General features: G+C 42.0%; 1 protein-coding gene across 5 annotated transcripts in view; it reads right to left on the reverse strand.

Annotated features, from left to right (window-relative positions):
• Positions 1–5,672: 5,672 nt before the first annotated feature.
• The window catches only part of PIKFYVE (phosphoinositide kinase, FYVE-type zinc finger containing), a 108,501-nt gene continuing 92,000 nt past the window's right edge, over positions 5,673–22,173 (reverse strand). For all 5 annotated transcript variants that reach the window (XM_032216839.1, XM_032216832.1, XM_032216824.1 and 2 more), the window contains 7 exons: positions 20,992–21,051; positions 14,386–14,562; positions 13,344–13,447; positions 12,917–13,045; positions 11,199–11,460; positions 8,245–8,319; positions 5,673–6,955 (listed from right to left, as the gene is read on the reverse strand). In XM_032216839.1, coding sequence (XP_032072730.1) covers positions 6,840–6,955; positions 8,245–8,319; positions 11,199–11,460; positions 12,917–13,045; positions 13,344–13,447; positions 14,386–14,562; positions 20,992–21,051 — 923 coding nt within the window. In that variant the 3' untranslated portion in view covers positions 5,673–6,839. The remainder of the gene's footprint in view (positions 6,956–8,244; positions 8,320–11,198; positions 11,461–12,916; positions 13,046–13,343; positions 13,448–14,385; positions 14,563–20,991; positions 21,052–22,173) is intronic.

A 22,173-nucleotide genomic window follows, 5' to 3' on the forward strand; every position in this document is an offset into this window, starting at 1 on the left:
CCCCAGGCCTGACGGGATAGCCAGGTCTTAAGGGCTGTGCGGAAGGTCTGGACGGTGGTGAGGGTACGAATCTCCATGGGGAGATCGTTCCAAAGGGTCTGTATGTACTTTTGTTGTACATACAGAGCTCAACCACAGCAAGAGGGGGGGGGGTATCTGCTAAATAAACGTTAGTACCTTTTCACAATAGGTAACATTCTGAATGTAGCAGGCATGTTATCTAAGGCCACCCTATCGAGAAATGTCCAAGTCAGAAATAGTTTCTCAATTACCAAAGGAAAAATAGCAATCTTTGTTATTCCTCATGCCTGTGAATCTCCCAGTTCAAGTCTCTTCTTAGTTCTCCCACTTCACTAAGGAATTTATTTTTCGTTAGTTTGGCCCGCAAAGACATCTTTCTCGCCATCAACTTTTTCCTCGATCACCCTGAACACACCCTTTTTTCCTCCTGCCAGACTGGGCTTTGTGGAGGAGAAAGCAGCATGAACAATTAGCTCTGGCAGAACCCCCAGCCCCGATTCCATGGGGCTGGGCTGGGCTGCCTTGGGTCTTTTCTCTTTTTAATTTTTTTTTATTTTATACACATAAGCACATCAACAGAACACATAAACACATTAACAAAAAATAACCACATAACTTAAAAACAACATAGGAACAAGAAGTGCCATCGTATATCATACCGCATTTCCGAATCGGTTTCTTTGCAGTTAAGTGTTTTCCCTTCTATACATTTCTATCTTGCGTTCGTAATCTCGTTACTCGTTATCCATTTTTATATCCATTTCTTTATTTATTTATACTCAGCTACTGATGATCAAGTATTATTTACCAATATTGTGCTTTATATTTTTACTGTCATCTATTCCCTTACATGCAGTTATAGGTATATATTCACATAGTTATTCTTTTTCTTTGCCATTCTTATATTATTATTATTCCATTTAAAAGGGTATAAGGTATAATTTGGAATGTATTGTTTACCATCCTTCACACCTGCTATGATACCACCTTATTTTCTCTTTCTTTTCTTTTCTCCCTCCCTTCCTTCTCTACTTCCTTCCTTCCTCCTCTCCTTCTCCTTCTTCCTTCCCTTACTTCTCCCCTACTCCTACCCTCTGTCTTCTCCTTCCTACCCTCTCTCCTTCTCTTTTTCTCTCTTCCTCTCTCCTCTCCTTCTCTTTCTCTCCCTCCCACCCACCTCTCCTTACCTCTTTCTTCTTCCCCTACCTCTCCTCCTTTTCTCTTTCTTTTCTTTTCTTTTCTCCCTCCCTTCCTTCTCCACTTCCTTTCTTCCTCCTCTGCTTTCCCTTCTTCCTTCCCTTACTTCTCCCCTACTCCTACCCTCTATCTTCTCCTTCCTACCCTCTCTCCTTCTCTTTTTCTCTCTTCCTCCCTCCTCTCCTTCTCTTTCTCTCCCTCCCACCTACCTCTCCTTACCTCTTTCTTCTTCCCCTACCTCTCCTCCACATCTCACCTTATTTTCTCTTTCTTTTCTTTTATCCCTCCCTTCCTTCTCTACTTCCTTCCTTCCGCCTCTCCTTCCCCTTCTTCCTTCCCTTACTTCTCCCCTACTTCTCCCCTCTTTCTTCTCCTTCCTACCCTCTCTCCTTCTCTTTTTCTCTCTTCCTCCCCCCTCTCCTTTAAAATTGGGAGGAGTCAAACTGGAGAATGCTCCCCCCACCACCACCACTCATTAGCTGTTTGGTAGCTGCAAGTGATAGAAAAATCGCAAACTTTAGAAAATTCCAATACAGAAAAAATGTGAGAAAATGAAGTTTTTCACTGACCAGCCAAAACAGGGAAGGGATTCCAGAGGAAAACTGTTTAATAAATAAATACATTTCTTACACAGGAACAGGAAACAGAGAGGTGGGACTGAACAGGTTATAAAAAGCAAGCCCCTCCCTCAGCCCTTCTCTTCTTCTCCACCAACATTGAAGCATGTGATCACCTTTTCTGTTCAGGGCTCAAGCCATGTGGCCCTGTCCAACAATAAACCATCTTTCCAAGCAGCCTCCATGTCTCCAGTGTCTTTTTCCCCACTTGGAGCCGAACCCAGAAGGACATTTCTTTCAACAGAGTCAGGCCCCCTAGCCTAGGAATCTTTAAAAAAAAAGGAAAACCCTTTTGCTTGCAAAATTGGGATTGCACCCACAGAGAGGGAAATTGGAAGCAATGGAAGCTTCAGTTGGCACCCAGCCCTACAGCCTGTTTCCTGGAAAATTAAACTCTTCACAACTACCTCAAACCTTAACAAAAGCCACCTGATTTTCTAGACGGATGAGGCAGAAGACAAACTATAAAATAGATGATTTTAGGCCAGTGTTTCTCAACCTTGGCAACTTGAAGATGTCCGGACTTCAACTCCCAGAATTCCCCAGCCAGCGAATGCTGGCTGGGGAATTCTGGGAGTTGAAATCCGGGCATCTTCAAGTTGCCAAGGTTGAGAAACACTGATTTAGGGAGAAGTTCTTCTGCGTTTTCTTTGACTCTACACAAAGACATTAACAAAGAAGCACAAAGAAATTGACAAACCAGCAGCGACATTGCAGCAACTTTCCTAATTTCCCAGAAAAGCAACAAGTGGGAATTTTTGGGAGCTGTAGATTGTGTGTGTGTGCCTCTGAAGGCATTACAAGAGAACCACGTTAAGTCTTTGGTGACAAGTCAGGAGTCTGGTAGCACCTTTTCCAATTAACACATTGAAAGGTGCAAGTTTTCATGAACCGCAGCTCGCATCAGATGCAAACTCCTGATTTTACGCTTCAGAAGATCTGCTTGTGTGACACACACCAGATGCTCCAATTAGAAAGAAGGCAACGACAACACAGCGCTCCAGTTCCCAGTCATTTTGTGGGCAACAGAGGCGTTTGTCAAGCTCCCTAGAATTGTGAAAGAATCAACAAAATACTCCGTTTCAAGTCTGATCCACCCCATTCTACACTATTTTTTTTCCTAAAATTCATTCAAAGTTTTCTTACCTATTGTGTTAATTACCGATTTCCAAATATGTATTATACATTTGAGTTGAAATTTTGTTAAAACATTTGGAAATGGTGAAGCCAGTAGTTGTCTGTTTGCACCCCTGCATAGCAAAATATAGCAATCAAATTTATGTAATATCTCTACCCCAGGGGTGGGTTTCTCGCCCCGTTCCAACCGGTTCGGTTGGAACGGGGCCGGCGGCGTCCTCGTGCACGCGCACAGCGCACACATGCGTACTAGCGTCTGTGCGATGCTCCAGCTGCTCCTGGAGGATCGCGCAGGCGCTGTATGCGTCCTGCGCATGCGTGGAAGCGCAGAACTCGTCAAAACCGGGTAAGGACCGCGGGCGGGTGGGCCCTTCGCCGTTCCCAGAAGTTACTTACTTCCGGGTTCGCCGACCAACCGGTTCGCGGGGACCGCCGCGAACCGGTTGAAACCCACCCCTGCTCTACCCATAACTTTAGTACATAAATGATTCAAACCAATCTTCTCACGTTACAATGCCAAGATTAGTATTTTGTGGCAAGGATGAAATAAATCAGGTGGGCACAACGGATAATATTTTGATTATTTTATTTACGCTCTATATACATAATTTTGTAAATGGAGAAAATGTATTTAAATAGCTTAACATATCAGAGTCATAAAAAACACATCTCAACTGAGATAGAAATATGCACATTATATACATTAAATAAATAATCTGAAAATATTTCATGGTTTACATGATAATTTTTAACATTTTGATTCAATTATTTTTCCCAATTGTAACAGACCATTTTTCAGAGTGTATTAAACAATGTCCATTGTTTAGATTGCAGCAACATGGACCACCTATTAAGTTGCGTGATATGCACATAACCCCTTTTTACTATTGCTTAACAGAATAGTTAATAAAGTTCTATCTTTCCCACAATTGTAGACTTAATTAGGCACAAAAGACAAAAGAAATCTATACATATATCAAAATTAAAAGGACCTCATTGGAGTGAGCACAACTGTAATAATACTGTTTAAAATATTTGCTTCCAGAATACTATGTTAACATTTAGTCATAAACTAAATAACGTATCAAGATTTGGGGGGCCTACCATACTAATTTCTGATATAAAATGTTGAATGGTATTTATTATTGTTTTCGACATGTAAAGAAGTTGTTGTTATTAACAGAATTTGAAATGTTGCAATCTTCAGAAGAATTCATTTAAAAAAAGAAACTGCTTTGCTTTCTAGCTAAGGTGCTCTTGAATATTTTTTTATGATGCAGAACTCTAATCACCATTAACTTGTTGGAAAATCACATCAGCTGGGTGTATTGTGTAACAGGGCAAAATGCATGTGTATGGTGTACTTCTCTATGTTTCAATTGTGGCAAGGAAGATGCATTAGAGCTGGAATATGACATTTTCAGTTGCTACTTGTGTATTAATATGCACATTCATTACTCACAACTGCACACAAATATTCCAGCCTCTGGATAATTAGCAAAAGAAAGTCACTTCATGCTATATTTTGTTTTTTAAAAGTCAGGCAAAACATTTGTTTCGAATTACTTTGTATCCGTGACCCGTCAAAACCGCGGTCGACAAAAGCGCGCTCGACGAAAGCGCGTATGTGACGTCATCACAGCGCGATGAAAAAAATTAAAAATTGAAATAAAAATAAAATTAAAGCAAGCCGATTCACATAAAGGTAAGGGTTAGGTTTAGGGTTAGGGTTAGGTTAAGGGTTACGTTAAGCGTTAGGGTTACGTTTAGCGTTAGGTTAAGGGTTAGCGTTAGGTTTAGCGTTAGGTTAAGGGTTAGGTTTAGGGTTAGGTTTAGGGTTAGGTTAAGGGTTAGGTTTAGGTTTAGGGTTAGGGTTAGGTTTGGGGGGGTTAGGGTAAGGTTTTCACTTTAATTTTAAATTTACCGCTCACAGCGCAATGTTTTCATCGCGCTGTGATGACGTCACGTACACGCTTTCGTCGAGCGTGCTTTTGTCTACCACGGTTTTGTGGTGGAACCCTTTGTACCAGCTAAAATACTAACACTGCTGTTTAAGTAATGAATAATTAAAGAATGTGTTTTTTCATCGATATCAAAGCTAATGATCTTTGCTCAATCGTTCTAAATAAATAAATAAATAAAATGAATATAAACAGAATAAAAACTTGGTTATAAACATTAATTTATTCAAATTATTATCTGGTTTCATATAAAAATCTTTACTATTTCAGACATAAATTTCAACAAGACTAGCCACGAAAGGAGATTTAAGATTTGAACTTCCCCATGAAAAATACAGCCTACAACTTAAGTCCACACATGGATCATCAACTGTCTCTAAGCCAGAATTTAATGATTTCCCGGAATGCTGTAACATTCCCTAGGCCAGTGTTTCTCAACCTTAGCAACTTGAAGATGTCTGGACTTCAACTCCCAGAATTCCCCAGCCAGCGAATGCTGGCTGGGGAATTCTGGAAGTTGAAGTCCGGACATCTTCAAGTTGCCAAGGTTGAGAAACACTGCCCTAGGCTATGTTAAATAGGGTAGGTTTAAGGCTCCTGGCTGCAATCAGAAGCAAAATGAAAAGGGAAAACCTACCTCAACTCAACCAACTACTGGGGCTCAAATTAAAAGGAAGACAATCAGTAAGGCTACAAATCTTATCTGCTTAATGACACATCTTTTTCTTTAAATATAGTAAACATTTTGTATTTACAAAAAATACTAAAAAAAGTGCTTACTCTCAATTTGTAAAAGTACCCAAATCTTTACCATGAAGTCTAATTTACTACCTACCCCACATCCTTTCTTTTTAAGAGCGCAACTACAAATAGTTTGTGGTGCCAAAAACTGTTTTAACAGCCTAATTTATATTTAATACAACCTGAGTATGTGGCAGCACAGCAACATCAATAGAACATTTCTCAAATGATGCTAAAATGAAACCAGGATGATGTTTTTATCAGGTAGCTTATTAGTTAGTGAATTAAAATAAAATCTGATCAAAAACATCCCAATATTTTGCTGTGACAAAACAGAGAGCCTGGAATAGAGTTAAAGGCATATTTTAAAGTAACACCTAGTGGTTTGAGACTGTTTGACACGCAACCACGGAGGCTCCATTTGAAAAAATTTACCTTTGGGACACATAAATATTAGGACTTTTCTGAAATTTGTAAGCCTAAATTAGAATTCAGAAAGGGAAGTAGCCCTCCAATAAAATATCAGAACCACACAAGAATTTTACAACGTTAAAAAAAGGGCTTCAAATGACCAGATGGGATGTTATGAAATGATTAAAATAATCAAAATACTGCTCAAAGGAAAGTTGCAAAATAAATCCAGTGCATAACAAATTACACAATATACAATAACACTTACAAAATAAACTCCTACCACAGGGGCAGCACTATTAACAGACTATCTTGGTTCCTCATGATTAAAGACAACTTTCAGATCTGCAATCAGTGGGGCCAGCATGCCGCCGCCCCCCCCCCCCCCCCCCCGCCCCCTATTATTAGGACCACTCTTTCGATTGTTCAACAAAAGCCACTGGTTATTCAGTGCATCAATACAAGGCCGTGTAATTTCTGGCAAGCTCTCCCCCTTGGTCCCAGACTTGTTCTACTTCAGGTTCTGTGAAAGTAACATTCCTGATTCAGAGCACCGAACGCTTCCTCCACTGCAGTGCTGATATCTCAAGGGCAAATTCACATGGCACGAAAGCCTTGCTGCGAAGGCTGCAACAGAAGACCCTTTGGAGTTGCTGTTGTCAGAGGCGAGCTGAGGATGGCGACGTAGAAAGACAGTCCTCTGTTACATCCTTTTTGAATCAGAAGAAATCATTCCACTGCACCACTTCTTATCTTAGCAATTGAGGCCCAGGCCCGTCCAATGATCTGGCACCATCAAAAAGTACTTATCCATTGCTTCACAAAATCTAGTACGGTACAATTCTGGAGATACCACAGTTGGCATTTTACCTAATAATGCAAATGAAGAAAAAGACATTAGAAACTGAAATAGCAGTTAGCAATAGCAATTAGGCTTATATACCGCTTCATAGGGCTTTCAGCCCTCTCTAAGCGGTTTACAGAGTCAGCATATCGCCCCCCACAATCTGGGTCCTCATTTCGCCCACCTCGGAAGGATGGAAGGCTGAGTCAACTTTTGAGCCGGTGAGATTAGAACCGCTGAAGTGCAGATAACAGTCAGCTGAAGTGGCCTGCAGTACTGCACCCTAACCACTGCGCCACCAACGACCTATCATTGGTCATTGATTCCAATTGTTTAATTTTATATGTTGATTTCTTAAATATTGTTTTATATTTATAGCAATAGCAATAGCAGTTAGACTTATATACCGCTTCCTGGGGCTTTCAGCCCTCTCTAAGCGGTTTACAGAGTCAGCATATCGCCCCCACAGTCTGGGTCCTCATTTCGCCCACCTCGGAAGGATGGAAGGCTGAGTCAACCTTGAGCCGGTGAGATTAGAACCGCCGAACTGCAGATAGCAGTCAGCTGAAGTGGCCTGCAGTACTGCACCCTAACCACTGCGCCACTTCGGCTCTATAACTGAAACTGAGCCAATAGGAACATATTAATAGCCAAAGTTATATTTCAATATTACACCACCAGCTTAATATCATTAAAGCCATAAAAGTAGGAACAAAGATTAATGAAGTTATATCTTCCATTGTGGAAATTGAAAAATTATATTGGGTAATTGAACAGTCCGTGATAGAACTAAATCAGTGGTAGTCAACCTGGTCCCTACCGCCCACTAGTGGGCGTTCCAGCTTTCATGGTGGGCGGTGGGGGGTTTGCTGTAACTCTGCTTTATAAATTTTATAAAGTCAAGTTACTTCCCTACTTTACAAATCACCGTTACTGTGGAACCGGTGGGCGCTTAGAAAATTTTACTACTAACAGAAATGCAAAAGTGGGCGGTAGGTATAAAAAGGTTGACTACCCCTGAACTAAATACTGAAACTCAACTGAAATATTTGGTTATAGGTGTTTAAACAATAAAAGTTATAAATGATGCTTTGTAAGCAACCACCTTTACCTTTGTATCTATTTAGACCTTAATTCCACAACTAAATAAAACACATATTTAATAATCTCAGTACCTTAACACTGTAAACCATTAAGTCAGTATTCAAAAGATCCTTAAAAATAATAAAGGATACTTCAAAAATATCCAGCATTTGGCAGCTGGGAAAGGAGGGAAATGCAATCAATATTGATTAGAAAAACTTTTTGCAGCTACCTTGTCCTCCTAAGATCCCTGTGGACTTCACCACCATTTCAAGTTTTTTATCCCAAGTAAACGTGCGAATGTAATCTGATGGGGAAAAAAAAGTATATAGCATTAGGTATCTACACAAAGACCACTTTGGTAAAATAGGATATCTTTATTACCTTTCCTAGGTACTATGAGATTGCAACCAATTCTAGTAGTTTGGCAAAATGCCTTTTAAAGTATAAATTATACTTAAACTATAAATTTTATAGAGTTACAATTCATTACACTCAAGGGATCCTCAGAAAAGTTGCCTCCAATGGACTCTTCTGACCTTTATTAAAATGAAACATGTTTTACAATGGGCAACAAAGATGAACTCAACCCCGAAAGATTAAGATTTCTATTTTACAACAAAGTCACCACAATTCCTCAGGGTTATGTATTGAGAATTCAGATATTTAATTATTATTATTTTCTTCTTCTTCTTCTTCTTCTTCTTCTTCTTCTTCTTCCTCCACCTCCTCTTCTTCTTCTTCTTCTTCTTCTTCTTCTTCCTCCTCCTCCTCCTCCTCTTCTTCTTCCTCCACTTCCACTTCTTCCTCCCTCCTCCTCCTCCTCTTCTTCTTCTTCTTCTTCTTCTTCTTCTTCGTCCTCCTCCTCCTCTTCTTCTTCTTCTTCTTCGTTCTTCTTCGTCCTCCTCCTCCTCTTCCTCCCCTCTTCTTCTCCTTCTTCTTCTTCTTCGTCCTCCTCCCCTCCTCTTCTTCTTCTTCTTCATTCTTCTTCGTCCTCCTCCTCTTCCTGCCCTCTTCTTCTTCTTCTTCTTCCTCTTCCTCTTCTTCGTCCTCCGCCTCCTCTTCCTTTCTTCTTCTTCTTCTTCTTCTTCTTCTTCTTCTTCCTCTTCTTCTTCTTCTTCTTCTTCTTCTTCTTCTTCTTCTTTTGAGAATGGGCTCCAAGGAATTTGATATACAGAACCAGAATTTAAAGGATTTAACAAATGTTAACTGAAGAAATGTGTTTTGAATTGAATGAAACAAACTTCATCAAAGTGTATGAAATTTATATTATTCAGCCAGATCTTGAGTACACTGCTATAATCTAACTACAGGTAGTCCTCGACCTACAATTACCTAGCAACGTCCTCCCTCCCAAAGCTACTGACATCCCAGTCCTGAACTTATGGCCACTGCAACATCCCCAAGGTCATTTGATCTTACAACAACCCACAGCGACACTCTCCCAGGGACCCCATATGCCTTGGGCCTCCTTCACAACCCACAAGGCCCCCTACTCTCCTCCTCACTTACCTTTCAAAGATCTCTGAACCTCCAGAGTTTGGGTTAGGCAAGGAAGACAGGTCGCTGTGTTGTTGAGCTATGTGCCATGATCCCAGAAGTGACCATTTCTGGGACACCTGCATTGAATTATGGCCACTGGGGAAATGGCAACCACTTCTGGGATTGTGCCACATGGCCCAGCAACAGAACTTTCTTAGCTTCACTAACCCAATCTCCGGAGCTCCAGAAAGGTAAGTCCAGAATGGGTGACATGGAGTGAGGAGGGGTGTATGAGGTCCGGTGGGGTGGGAAGCAGGGTCAATGCCTGTGGGGACCTCAAGGGGTGGAATAAAGAGCAAAGGATGCCTCAGGAGTTGGGGATGGCCTTGAGAGGCGTAGGGCAGGGCCTACGCTAGGCTTCCCAGGATCTCTTTCAGGGCTTCTGATGCGTATCATTCTCTGCTTAATGATCCGCTTGTATGTTTAATGACTGTACTAGGGGAAGCAGGATGGCGGAGACATGAGGTGGTCATTTGGGAATTTCACTTAACAACCGTCATGACTTCTGGCCATAATGTGCAGGCTCAGTTTCAGTTGGGAGTCAAGGATTATCTGTATTTGATTGGAGTAATTTTTTTTGGAAAATTTTAGAAAAGGTTTTACAAATATTTACGTCCCTCCCCCACCCTCTCCACCCAAGTCCATCTCCCTCCCAATCTCCCCCCTGACTTCCCAGAGCAAATACAGGGAATAAATCTTTAACAATCATATTCTAAAATAAACTAAAGGTGACTTGGCTTCATCTTTCATTTGTGCTTTAACTCCTCTTTTGTTAAGCTAACTATAAACAAATTAATAGCAATAGCAATAGCAGTTAGACTTATATACCGCTTCATAGGGCTTTCAGCCCTCTCTAAGCGGTTTACAGAGTCAGCATATCTCCCCCACAGTCTGGGTCCTCATTTCACCCACCTCGGAAGGATGGAAGGCTGAGTCAACCTTGAGCCTGGTGAGATTAGAACCGCTGAACTGCAGATAACAGTCAGCTGAAGTGGCCTGCAGTACTGCACCCTAACCACTGCGTCACCTCGGCTCCTTCCTTGCTTCTTCAATCATAAGCTATCTGGAATTTTTTAGTCCCGTATTTATTTTGAATATAGTCAATCCATCTTCTCCATTCCAGTTTATATTTCTCATCTGAATGATCCTTAAGATGTGCTGATATTTTAGCCATCTCTGCTGATTGGAGTATTATGAAGACTGGTTTACAACATAACATCTAGAAAATCATTTCTCATTCCATCACTTTCCTTGCAACACTTTTTCATGCAATAGAGGTAGTCAGGTTATATAGCAGTAGCAATAGCAGTCTTATATACCGCTTCATAGGGCTTTCAGCCCTCTCTAAGCGGTTTACAGAGTCACCATATCGCCCCCAACAACAATCCGGGTCCTCATTTTACCCACCTCGGAAGGATGGAAGGCTGAGTCAACCCTGAGCCGGTGAGATTTGAACTGCTGAGCTGCAGATAACAGTCAGCTGAAGTGGCCTGCAGTACAGCACTCTAACCACTGCGCCACCTCGGCTCATATGCCACAAGTGATCTAAGACGAATATTAGCCAACCCAAAATAATCTATTTTATGTAAATTAACCATTTATGGACAATCACACCTTGGTAATTTGCAGACAAAGGTAACATACCGATAATTCCAACCACAAGTTCATTAGTGGTATCATCCCTCCCCACGAGAAGAGAATAATCAATGATCAGGTGGCTGGAGAGGAAGTAAGAATCGCTGTGGATGGAAGCCTTCAACACAGCCTTGGAGTGAGAACGGATATACAAGGGATTATCGCGCACCAACTTCAACAAATTTTCATCCAGCAGAACCACATCACAACTTTCTTTTCCTGTGTCTGTTTTCACATTTCTATTTCGCAGAGAACCTTTCAGGTCAAAAACCTAATAGTAAAAAGAAACAATACACTAATTTACCAGATGGAAGCTTTTTGTTTCAGAATTCTAAATTCAAAAGGCAGAGCTAATTTATATAATTTTAAAAAAATATGTGCTATACATATTACAGACTTTGTAACTTATAAGCTTGGCAAATTTGCAAATAGCATAATAACCTCGTGGGAGCAGCAGTGTGCAAATTTAATAAGTATTTTAAGAAATAAATGTAATTCCCATTCACGCCATATTTAATATTTGTACTCACTGTACAACAACTGCCTAAACTAAACATGGCTACTTCTGATACCACAACATCCTTTATTTTAGAACTTATTTAAGTCTTTTTTTAGATTATCAGTGCAATTATACTGGTTATATCTATATGTCTTCACTGATAAAATGATCAGGACATTTCTTGGTAAAAATTAAGATTCCTGGCACCTATGGGAAGATTAGAAGGGTACCCCAACTCTGCCTTTGTCCAGAATGATTCATACACTGATAACCTCCAGAATGGATTATATTCTAATATATTCTAAGTGACGCTGCCCTTTTTTAAAACCACTTCAGGATTCAATGCAAAAAGCAGCGGATAAATAACTTTAATAAATCCTTTAATACACTACATTAAGCCTACCTTAATGTAGCGTATTAAAGGATTTATTAAAGTTATTTATCCGCTGCTTTTTGCATTGCATGTCAGAACTTCCCACTAAAGCAATTAAAGTGGAACGGAACTCCCCAGTGGAGATCCAGAGGAAACCATTCTCTCAATATTCGCCCACATAACACCTATCCTCCGCGAGCTGCGCTGGCTACCTGTTGATCTCCGGGTGCGCTTCAAGGTGCTACTTACCACCCATAAAGCCCTTCATGGTAGTGGATCTGGGTACTTGAGAGACCGCCTCCTGCCAATTACCTCCTCGCGACCGATTAGATCACACAGATTAGGCCTCCTCCGAATTCCATCTGCCAGCCAGTGCCGACTGGCAACTACGCGGAGGAGAGCCTTTTCAGTAGTAGCTCCGACCCTTTGGAACGACCTCCCCGTGGAGATTCGTACCCTCACCACCTTCCAGACCTTCCACACAGCCCTTAAGATCTGGCTATCCCGCCAGGCCTGGGGTTAAAGATTGGGATCCGTCCCCACCCGAATGATGAATGAATGTTGCTTCTATTTTTAATTGTGTATTGTCTGTATATGTCATTACGTGTATCCCCTCCATATAGGTTGTAAGCCGCCCTGAGTCCCCTCAGGGAAAAGGGCGGCCTATAAATAAAAGCAATCTAAATCTAAATCTAAATCAATAGTCTCTCAACATTCTGCAATATTGCAATATTCTCAAATACAGCAAATTGCCATTTAAAGGAATAGTCTTATTAAATCTTTCAGTGGGAAAAGACACAGCAACCGAGAAGAAAGACAACACTTCCCCATTTCTGTAACGCAACACTTATTCACCTGGGCCATTTTTCTGCCGTAGAAGAGGTTTTCCATGACTAGCAGATCAAGCTTCTTTTCTGCGTTGTTCTGAGAGTTTTTATAGCCTATTCGATAAACCCCAAGAATCTTGGCCAAAGCTGTGGGTTTCTGGGGGGGAAAAAAAGTGTTAATGTATTCATCAGTTGCTCAAGGTTCTACTCCCCAACACCAATGTTTATCTAGATTTAGTAAGACAGAACACAGACACAAGTTAAAAAATATATACAAAGAACTAAACAAATTCACCAATGTCTTCCTTAAAAGGCATTCTCAGTTGACGTCATTCAAAGGTAAGTCAATATATAAGTGAATAAGCTATGTTTCTTTCTGTCCCATATTTCTGTTTAATCCTGTTACTTCGTTCTTGGTTTTCAAGGCAGGGGATAAAATATTCCACAAATCTTACCTTTTGCTGAACCGCATTCGTAATGTATGTGAAGTAATGTGGGGCGAAGTCGAGAAAGGACTGGACTTCCAGGCGAGGCATTTGTTTCAAGATGAATCGGTCATCTAAAGAAGAAAATATGTTGATATATTGTATACGTACGAAGACATAAAACTATGCAATTCCTCCAAACGTCATCAGTGAAAACGGAGAAACCAGAGAGGGGTTGATCTGATTCTAGTTGTTTCTTTAGCTACCAAGATAGCTAGAGTCGTAGATCACAGAGTTGTTCGTATGCCATAACAAGGAAGTAGCAATAGCAATAGCAGTTAGACTTATCTACCGCTTCATAAGGCTTTCAGCCCTCTCTAAGCGGTTTACAGAGTCAGCATATCGCCCCCACAGTCTGGGTCCTCATTTCGGTTCCACCACAAAACCGCAGTAGACAAAAGCGCGCTCGACGAAAGCGCGTACGTGACGTCACCATAGCGCGACGAAAACATCGCGCTGTGATCAATAAATGTAAAAATAAAGCGAAAACCTTACCCTAACCCCCCCAAACCTAACCCTAAACCTAACCCTAAACCTAACCCTTCACCTAACCCTAAATCTAACCCTAAACCTAACCCTTAACCTAACGCTAAACCTAACGCTAACCCTTAACCTAACGCTAAACGTAACCCTAATGCTCTAAACCTAACCCTAACCCTTAACCTAACCCTAACCCTAACCCTAACCCTAACCCTAACCCTAACCCTTACCTTTATGTGAATCGGCTTGCTTTAATTTTATTTTTATTTCAATTTTTAATTTTTTTCGTCGCGCTGTGATGACGTCACATGCGCGCTTTCGTCGAGCGCGCTTTTGTGGACCGCGGTTTTGACGGGTCATGCTCATTTCACCCACCTCGGAAGGATGGAAGGCTGAGTCAACCTTGAGCCAGTGAGATAAGAACCGCTGAACTGCAGATAGCAGTCAGCTGAAGTGGCTTGCAGTACTGCACCCTAACCACTGCGCCACCTCGGAAGTGCCAGTGTCTATGAGGTACTAAGAAGTTAGCTACCTTCAGTCACATAAAAAGCAGCTCCTGATTTCCCTCCTCTTGCCTGCCAAGGCAGTGAGTGAGAGAGAGAATGGATAAAATCTTCTTCACTACTTCCAAGAATCACTTCACGCATTTTATGGAACTCCCCTGCATAGTAAATCCTGCAGTAAAACTTGGCATTCGCATCGGAGAATTCTGCAAAAACACACAAAATAAATATTTTTTAAAAAATTAATCAAAGGAAGCTCCATTTTCTAGATTACATAGATTACATTATTTTCCTAACCCATACCAGAGGGTCTATGTTCTTCCTCAGAACATTTTGATTTCAATTGTGCAATAGTAATCTGCAGTATGTGAGTGAACATATACACAGAGAGAGAGAGAAACAAACACACAGCTACCTTTTCCCTTTTTTAAAATCATCAAATTCCAAACTCCAGGCAACCTAAACATGTACCCAAAAATCTCAATCCAGTTACTCTCTTGTTTTTAAAGATTATCTAACAGTTATACAAAGAGTTTGGTGGCCCTGGAATCTACAGTGTCTTGTAAAAAGAGTTTTGAAAAACAGCTATTTATTTATTTGTTTGTTTGTTTGTTTAATTAGCTTGTATGCCACCCACTCTCGGAAGACTCAGGGCGGCTTACAAATAAGAAGGGAAGGGGAAATATAAAAATAAAAAAATAACAATTAAAAATTCCACAACATTCATATAACTTAGGATGGGGCTGGATAAATCAACAGCCCCAGGCCTGCCGGAACAGCCAGGTCTTAGTCGCTTTGCGGAAGGCCGGGAGGGTAGTAAGGGTCCGGATCTCAACGGGGAGATCGTTCCAGAGGGCCGGAGCAGCTACAGAGAAGGCCCTCCCCCAGGTGAGTCGCCAACCGACATTGGCCGGCAGATGGAATCCGGAGGAGGCCTAGTCTGTGCGATCTTATAGGTCTTTGGGAGGTAATTGGCAGGAGGCGGTCTCTCAGATAGCCAGGTCCTAAACCATGTAGGGCTTTAAAAGTTACGACTAGCGCCTTGAAGCGTATCCAGAGACCAATAGGTAGCCAGTGCAGCTCGCGGAGGATAGGTGTAACGTGGGTGTACCTAGGTACACCCACAATCGCTCGCGCGGCTGCATTCTGGACTAGCTGAAGTCTTCGTACATTCTTCAGGGGCAGCCTCATGTAGAGCGCAGGCAAGCCAGATCAAGCTAAACATTAGTACCATTTTAGGTATAATACAGATGACCTACAGTCAAAGGAAACACAAAGTCGTGAATAGTTGGGGGAAATTAAATGATTCAATATACTGGGGGGAAATGTATAAAATATTATCAAGGAATGGAAGAACGTATAGTATGTACCCGTGGTGTCAAACCTCGGAGGGCCAAGTGAGGGGGTGGGCGTGGCCATGATTGGTGTGGAAATGTTGGGTGTGACACGGGACCGCACCTCCGCCAACATGGTTTCATAAACTTATAAAAATAGGGAGGCGTACATTTCTGCGATTTTGTTTTTTTAATACTTACTTAATCTACTTGATCACCTTATGAGAGAGAGAGAGAGAGAGAGAGAGAGAGAGAGAGAGAGGGACCAGATCAAGAAACTGACTCCACAGGAAGACTAGAACTATAAATTATTGAGATAGGCTAGTGGAAGTCAACCTGGTCCCTACCGCTCACTAGTGGGCGTTCCAGCTTTCATGGTGGGCGGTGGGGGGTTTGCTGTAACTCCGCTTTATAAATTTTATAAAGTAAAGTTACTTCCCTACTTTATAAATCACCATCACTGTGGAACCGTTGGGCGGTTAGAAAATTTTACTACTAACAGATACGAAAGTGGGCGGTAGGTATAAAAAGGTTGACTACCCCTGAGATAGGCTATAGTAGCAGAATCCTGCAACCCTGAAAGGTAACATATTTTACTTTTCTTCCCTTTTATAACCTTCTGTGTCAGTGTTTCTCAACCTTGGCAACTTGAAGATGTCCGGACTTCAACTCCCAGAATTCCCCAGCCAGCATTTGCTGGCTGGGGAATTCTGGGAGTTGAAGTCCGGACATCTTCAAGTTGCCAAGGTTGAGAAACACTGTTCTGAGTGAAGAACAGCCTTCTGGAGCACTCCAGAGGCCCCATTTTGAGCCTGGAAGACCTCCTGTGGTACTCTGGAGGCCAAAAGCGGTTGTGGGGGGGGGTGCCCCTCCCACACTCCATTTTTGCTAGTACAGGCACTGCAGGGCGGTCCTTTGCTATTTTCAGACTAGTGCCACAGGCCAAATCGAAGCACCCCGCAGGCCAGATTTGGTCCGTGGGCCTTGAGTTTGAAATGTTTATTCCATTTGTATGCCGCCCTATTCCCGAGAGATTCAGGGCGGCTAACAAGCAGAGGTGAAGGAGAATACAAACAAGAAAAAAACAACAACAAGCAAGTTAAAACACAGCAACAGCCGCAACAATTCGAGTGGGGCTGGGAACTCATCAGCCCGAGGCCTGCCGGAACAGCCAGGTCTTCGTGGCTTTGCGGAAAGCCTGAAGGGTGGTGAGGGTCCGGATCTCCACGGGAAGATCGTTCCAGAGGTTCCAATGGAGTTTGACACCACTGGAATATAAGATGCACCTAGTGAACTATCTTTACCCTGTTTCTTTGAAAATAAGACCTCCCTGTATAATAAGACATCCCTGAAAATATTTCAACACAGCAGCAGCCGCCATGAGTTGACCACGCTCGCCGCCTCCTGTACCTCAAAAGTAATAAAATCTCCCCCAAAATAAGGCCAAGCGCTTATTTCGGGGGGGGGGGAGAAAATAAGACCCTGTCTTATTTTCAGGGGAACACGGTAGTTGCTCGAAAAATGTGTTAATACAATGAATACAGGCTTGGAGTTACTACTAAGACTCAGGACACACTGCCAGTAAGACTACAAAGTAACACCCACAAAGTTATTTATTTTAGCACTACAGAGCAGCAAGGCCTAAATTTTTAAAGACAGTTTTTAATTTTAAAGACAAATTTTTAAAACAAGATTGCAAAATGTAAATAACACAGGCACTTTAGGAGATTGCCTTACACTGTCTCAATCTACTGATGCATGTACCCGATATCCTCTAAAACGGATTAGTTATGGCCCGCCAGGATTTCAGAAGAAATTTTTCCAGGAAATTATGGAAATTGGAACTTTCTTCAAGCAAAAGATGTTTTTGATGACTGAGCTATAGACCCGAGGTCCCTTTTATTCATGAAAAAAACGCCACGTATAGAAGGGGGAAAGTATTGTATTTGTCGTACAATATATAGTCATTTATATTAATTGCAATCAAAAAGTATGAAACGGAATCTCAATATTTGCAGAACTGAACTGTTTGTGCTCATTCCTTTTCTTCTTACTCCACTGCATTGTTTAGAAAAGATTTTGAAGCAAGAACAATGATTTCTATATTCATGTAGCCGCAGAATTTAAATTGTGTTACACAAATTATTTTAACAGTACATGCAAGAGAATCTGTGTAACTCAGGGCTGAACTGCGGAGTCCTTGGTGTTCTCTGAGCTTGGCTATTTGCTTGAAGATGTTTCATTATCCAACTAGGTAATATCATCAGTGCAAGTGAGAGTGGAGTTTGCTCCCTGCTTATATACAATAGCTTGCCCTGCCTGTGTTAGTGGGGGTATAGCTTCTCCTGGTAGTTCCTTGATTAGAGTATTATTTTCTGCCTGATTGTTTGCCTGGTGTTAATATATGCTTATCTGAGTTGGCTGAGAAGGACTTTTTGTTGTTTCCTTGTTAGCTTTTCTCCAAGTGGTTCTCAAATAGCGCAATGCTGTTTTTCAAATTGTGCGCAATCTTCTTATGAAATTTCAGAAGGCCTCAGAAACCTTCTGAAGCATTACAGGAAGAAAACTCACTAATTGGAGAATGGTGTGTGCTATTTGAAGTACACCACAAATGGCTTGGGAAGAAGGCCTGGCAATCCACTAGCCGGGGAAACACCTCATTAAGGCTAGGAAGAAAGGTGAGGAACTATTTCAGCTGGATCTGGTTCGACCTGCAGAATGTGGGAGCTTTGTGCTGTGATGACTGGCTGTGGTATATGGTTTAGTATCACCATATACCATATACGGTAGAGCAGGGTCTGAAGCAGAGGTGGGTTCCTACCAGTTCGCACCTATTCGGTAGAACCGGTTCGTCAAATCTACTGAACCGGTTAGAAGAGGTTCCACCAGTGGACCCGGAAAGCAGGCCACACCTACAGAAGAGGTTTCCAAACTTTTTGAAACCCACCACTGCTAAAGGGTTAGGGGGTGCAAGGATCTTGTAACTTGACAGCTTTAAGACTTGCATGCTTCAATGCCAGAGTTCCTGAGCCAACGTGACTGGAAGAGGAATTCTGGGAGTTGAAGTCCACAAGTCTTAAAGCTGTCAGGTTTGAAGACCCCTAGTTTTTTTTTTTTTCTAAAGGGTTAGGGGTGCAAGGATCTTGTAACTTGACAGCTTTAAGACTTGCATGCTTCAATGCCAGAGTTTCTGAATGGCTACTTGGACCGACCTAAGTACTAATTCATAATTTCATATCCAGTCACATGGGCGGCAAGCCACTCCCATCCGGTCACATGGGCGGCAAGCCACTCCCATCCGGTCACATGGGTGGCAAGCCACTCCCACAAAGGAGGCCACACCCACAGAGTAGGTTTGAACAATTTTTGAAACCCACCACTAGTCTGAAGAGTGTGTGTGGAGGGGGTGGAGTAGCAATTGACTGAGACTTTTGAAGGTCCCAGGCCTATATTTTAGCCTCAATGCCTCTGCCGCTGAGGAGTGCCATTGTATGGAGTAGCTAACAGGGAGCTGAAATGTCCCTGTGGTCATAAGTGGACTGACAAGCATCCAAACGTCACAGGAGTACTGCAATGGCCATAATTTCTGGGACCAGTCATAAGTACCATTGGTTCAGCCCTACCATCATTTCAAAATGTTTGCTGAATGAATAAATTGTTATTTCATTTCATTTCATGGATTTATAGGCCGCCCAATCCCGGAGGACTCCGGGCGGCTTACAGAACAAAAGAAAGTAATTAGTAGAAAAATAAATAAAAGAAAACAATTTAAAAAGCATCACCATGCACCCACTCTGATCGGGGCTGGACCTCAGTAATGAGGCCAACAGCCCCAGGCCTGCCAGAATAGCCAGGTTTTAACGGCTTTTCTGAAGGCCATGAGAGTGGGTAGGGTCCGGATCTCTGGGGGTAGTTCATTCCAAAGGGTCGGAGCAGCCACAGAGAAGGCCCTCTTCCGGGGAGCCGCCAGCCGACACTGCCTGGCTGACGGCACCTGAAGGAGGCCCACCCTGTGCGATCTCACCGGCCGTTGGGAGGTATGCGGCAGTAGGCGGCCTCGCAGGTATCCTGGTCCTAAGCCAAGGACTATCTATAATATCTTCTAAAATCGCGGTCAAATGAATTTTATGAGATTGCTTTTTAGTGGCTCACGGAAGTAGGCATAGGATAGGTCGTCAAATACTATTCTGATTTTTGATGACGGTGTAACTTGTTAATTGTTATCTTGTTAGTATACTAGCACCTACAGACTTCTGGTCCTAAGTGCCCTTGTGACCTCTAGGCTGGAATACTGCAATGTGCTCTACATGGGGCTGCCCTTGAAGAGTATTCGGCGACTTCAGCTAGTCCAGAATGCGGCCGCGCGAGCGATTGTGGGTGCACCTCGTTTCACCCACGTAACACCTATCCTCCGTGAGCTGCACTGGCTACCTGTCGATCTCCGGGTGCGCTTCAAGGTGCTACTTGCCACCCATAAAGCCCTCCATGGTAGTGGATCTGGATACTTGAGAGACCGCCTCCTGCCAATTACCTCCACACGACCTATTAGATCTCACCGGTTAGGCCTCCTCCGAGTCCCATCTGCCGGTCAATGTCGACTGGCAACTACGTGGAGGAGAGCCTTCTCGGTGGCAGCTCCGACCCTGTGGAACGATCTCCCCGTGGAAATTCGTACCCTCACCACCCTCCAGACCTTCCGCACAGCCCTCAGAACCTGGCTATCCCGTCAGGCCTGGGGTTAAGACTACAACCCGCCCGAATAGTATGAATGTTGTGTTTTAATTATGTATTTGTCTTATATGTTAAAAGTTTGTCTCCCCCCCACCTTTTTAAGTTGTAAGCCACCCTGAGTCCCCCCAGGGAAAAGGGCGGCATATAAATAAACTTTAAATCTAAATCTAAATCTAAATTCTGTTCCAAATTGTCTAACTTAATGTGTTACGTGCATTTTAAATCACGCATGGGCTACATTTCATGAGAATGGAGAGAGCTGCCAGGAAAGGAGAATCTGAATACTGGAGTATTGTATACAACAGCAAAAAACCTGAGCAAAGTTAGTCCATAAAACACCTCAGTATTCTGCCTCCTTGTGGAAATAAGAACAAATAGCAGGGACATAATGCACTAAAGACATCTTACCCCCAAAAAATGACCCCCCTCTGCACAAAAAATAATAATATGCTCCATCTCAATTTCAAGGATCTGCTGAATTCACCTCGATATCACAAGATCACAGAACCTAGAGTTACTATATAATTTACAAAGGACTTTGTAGTGTGTGTTGTTCTGTTATCTACTTACGAAGTTCAACATGTGGGTTTCCAAGTTGCTTCTTCTGTGCATCACCTCCCTCTATTTCATCTGGAAAAAAATATGAGCAAGAGAAGTAAACTAGGGCCATTTTTTCTGAACCTGATGTCTTGACTTGGTCTGTAATTCCGGAAACTTAGTTTAACACGCCTAAAGGCAGCAATTTGGAGAAAAATACTTTACATTCTCAGAAAAGAATTATCCCAGGTTTCCTTACTCTTAAACAGAGTATTTTATCTAGTCTGAGAGATACAGAACTATTACTGAACTATTACATTTTTCAGGAGCTCCTAGGCAGGCTAATATTAACACCATGAAGGAAACAGGATCAGCGTTACAACCTGCCATTCATAAACTCTTTTATCTTCCCACAATCCCAAAACACATTTGTTAAACACGGTAATTAATAAATAAAACACAGCGCCCCAGCAAATTATAATCAATTTTGTAGGCTTTCTGCCATTAAATGAAACTAACAAGAAAAAAATCCCTAGAATTTAAAATTATTCTCATTTTATGTGATTTAATCTGCCTAATTTTTCAACTCCGCCTTTTTGTTTTTTAAAGAATGAAAATATAAGTCAAATCCTGACATTTCTGATTCAAATGATGCTCTTTTTGCCCACGTAAATTCAGTCATTCTTACCATTTGTAAATCATGGGAAATAGTTTTTAAAGGAACTAGAATTGATGAGCTTTTTAAAAATGACTTCGGTTCCCCTTTCTTTCTCATTTGGGTCTGACACAGCTTCACTAGATATCTTCTGCCAGCTTGCTAAGAGAGCAATTTCTCTTTTCTCTCCTTTTTTCCAGTGAGAAACGATGCAAACCAGTAAATTCAGACAGGAAAAAAAATCAGAAAGGCTATCCAAAATGTAAAAGATTGTCACTTGCCTTGAAAAAGATCTGAAGCTTTTTATTTTGGATGTCAATGTAGTCATGTTTATCCCAAACATGTATCCTCCTCCCACCACCACCAGCCCCATTAGGTTTTGCTACTAGTAATATCATTATCATCGTGACCCGTCAAAACCGCGCTCGACTAAGCCGCGCCCGATTAAACCGCGTCGCTGACGTCATCAACAGGGCGACAACAGCCAGCGCGGAGAAAGAAGGGCGCTTTAAATAGCGCTTTGAAAGCAAGCCGATTCAACTTAAGGTAAGGGTTAGGTT

This window comes from Thamnophis elegans, chromosome 1, assembly GCF_009769535.1.
Source record: "Thamnophis elegans isolate rThaEle1 chromosome 1, rThaEle1.pri, whole genome shotgun sequence".
In the NCBI taxonomy this organism is placed as follows: domain Eukaryota; kingdom Metazoa; phylum Chordata; class Lepidosauria; order Squamata; family Colubridae; genus Thamnophis; species Thamnophis elegans.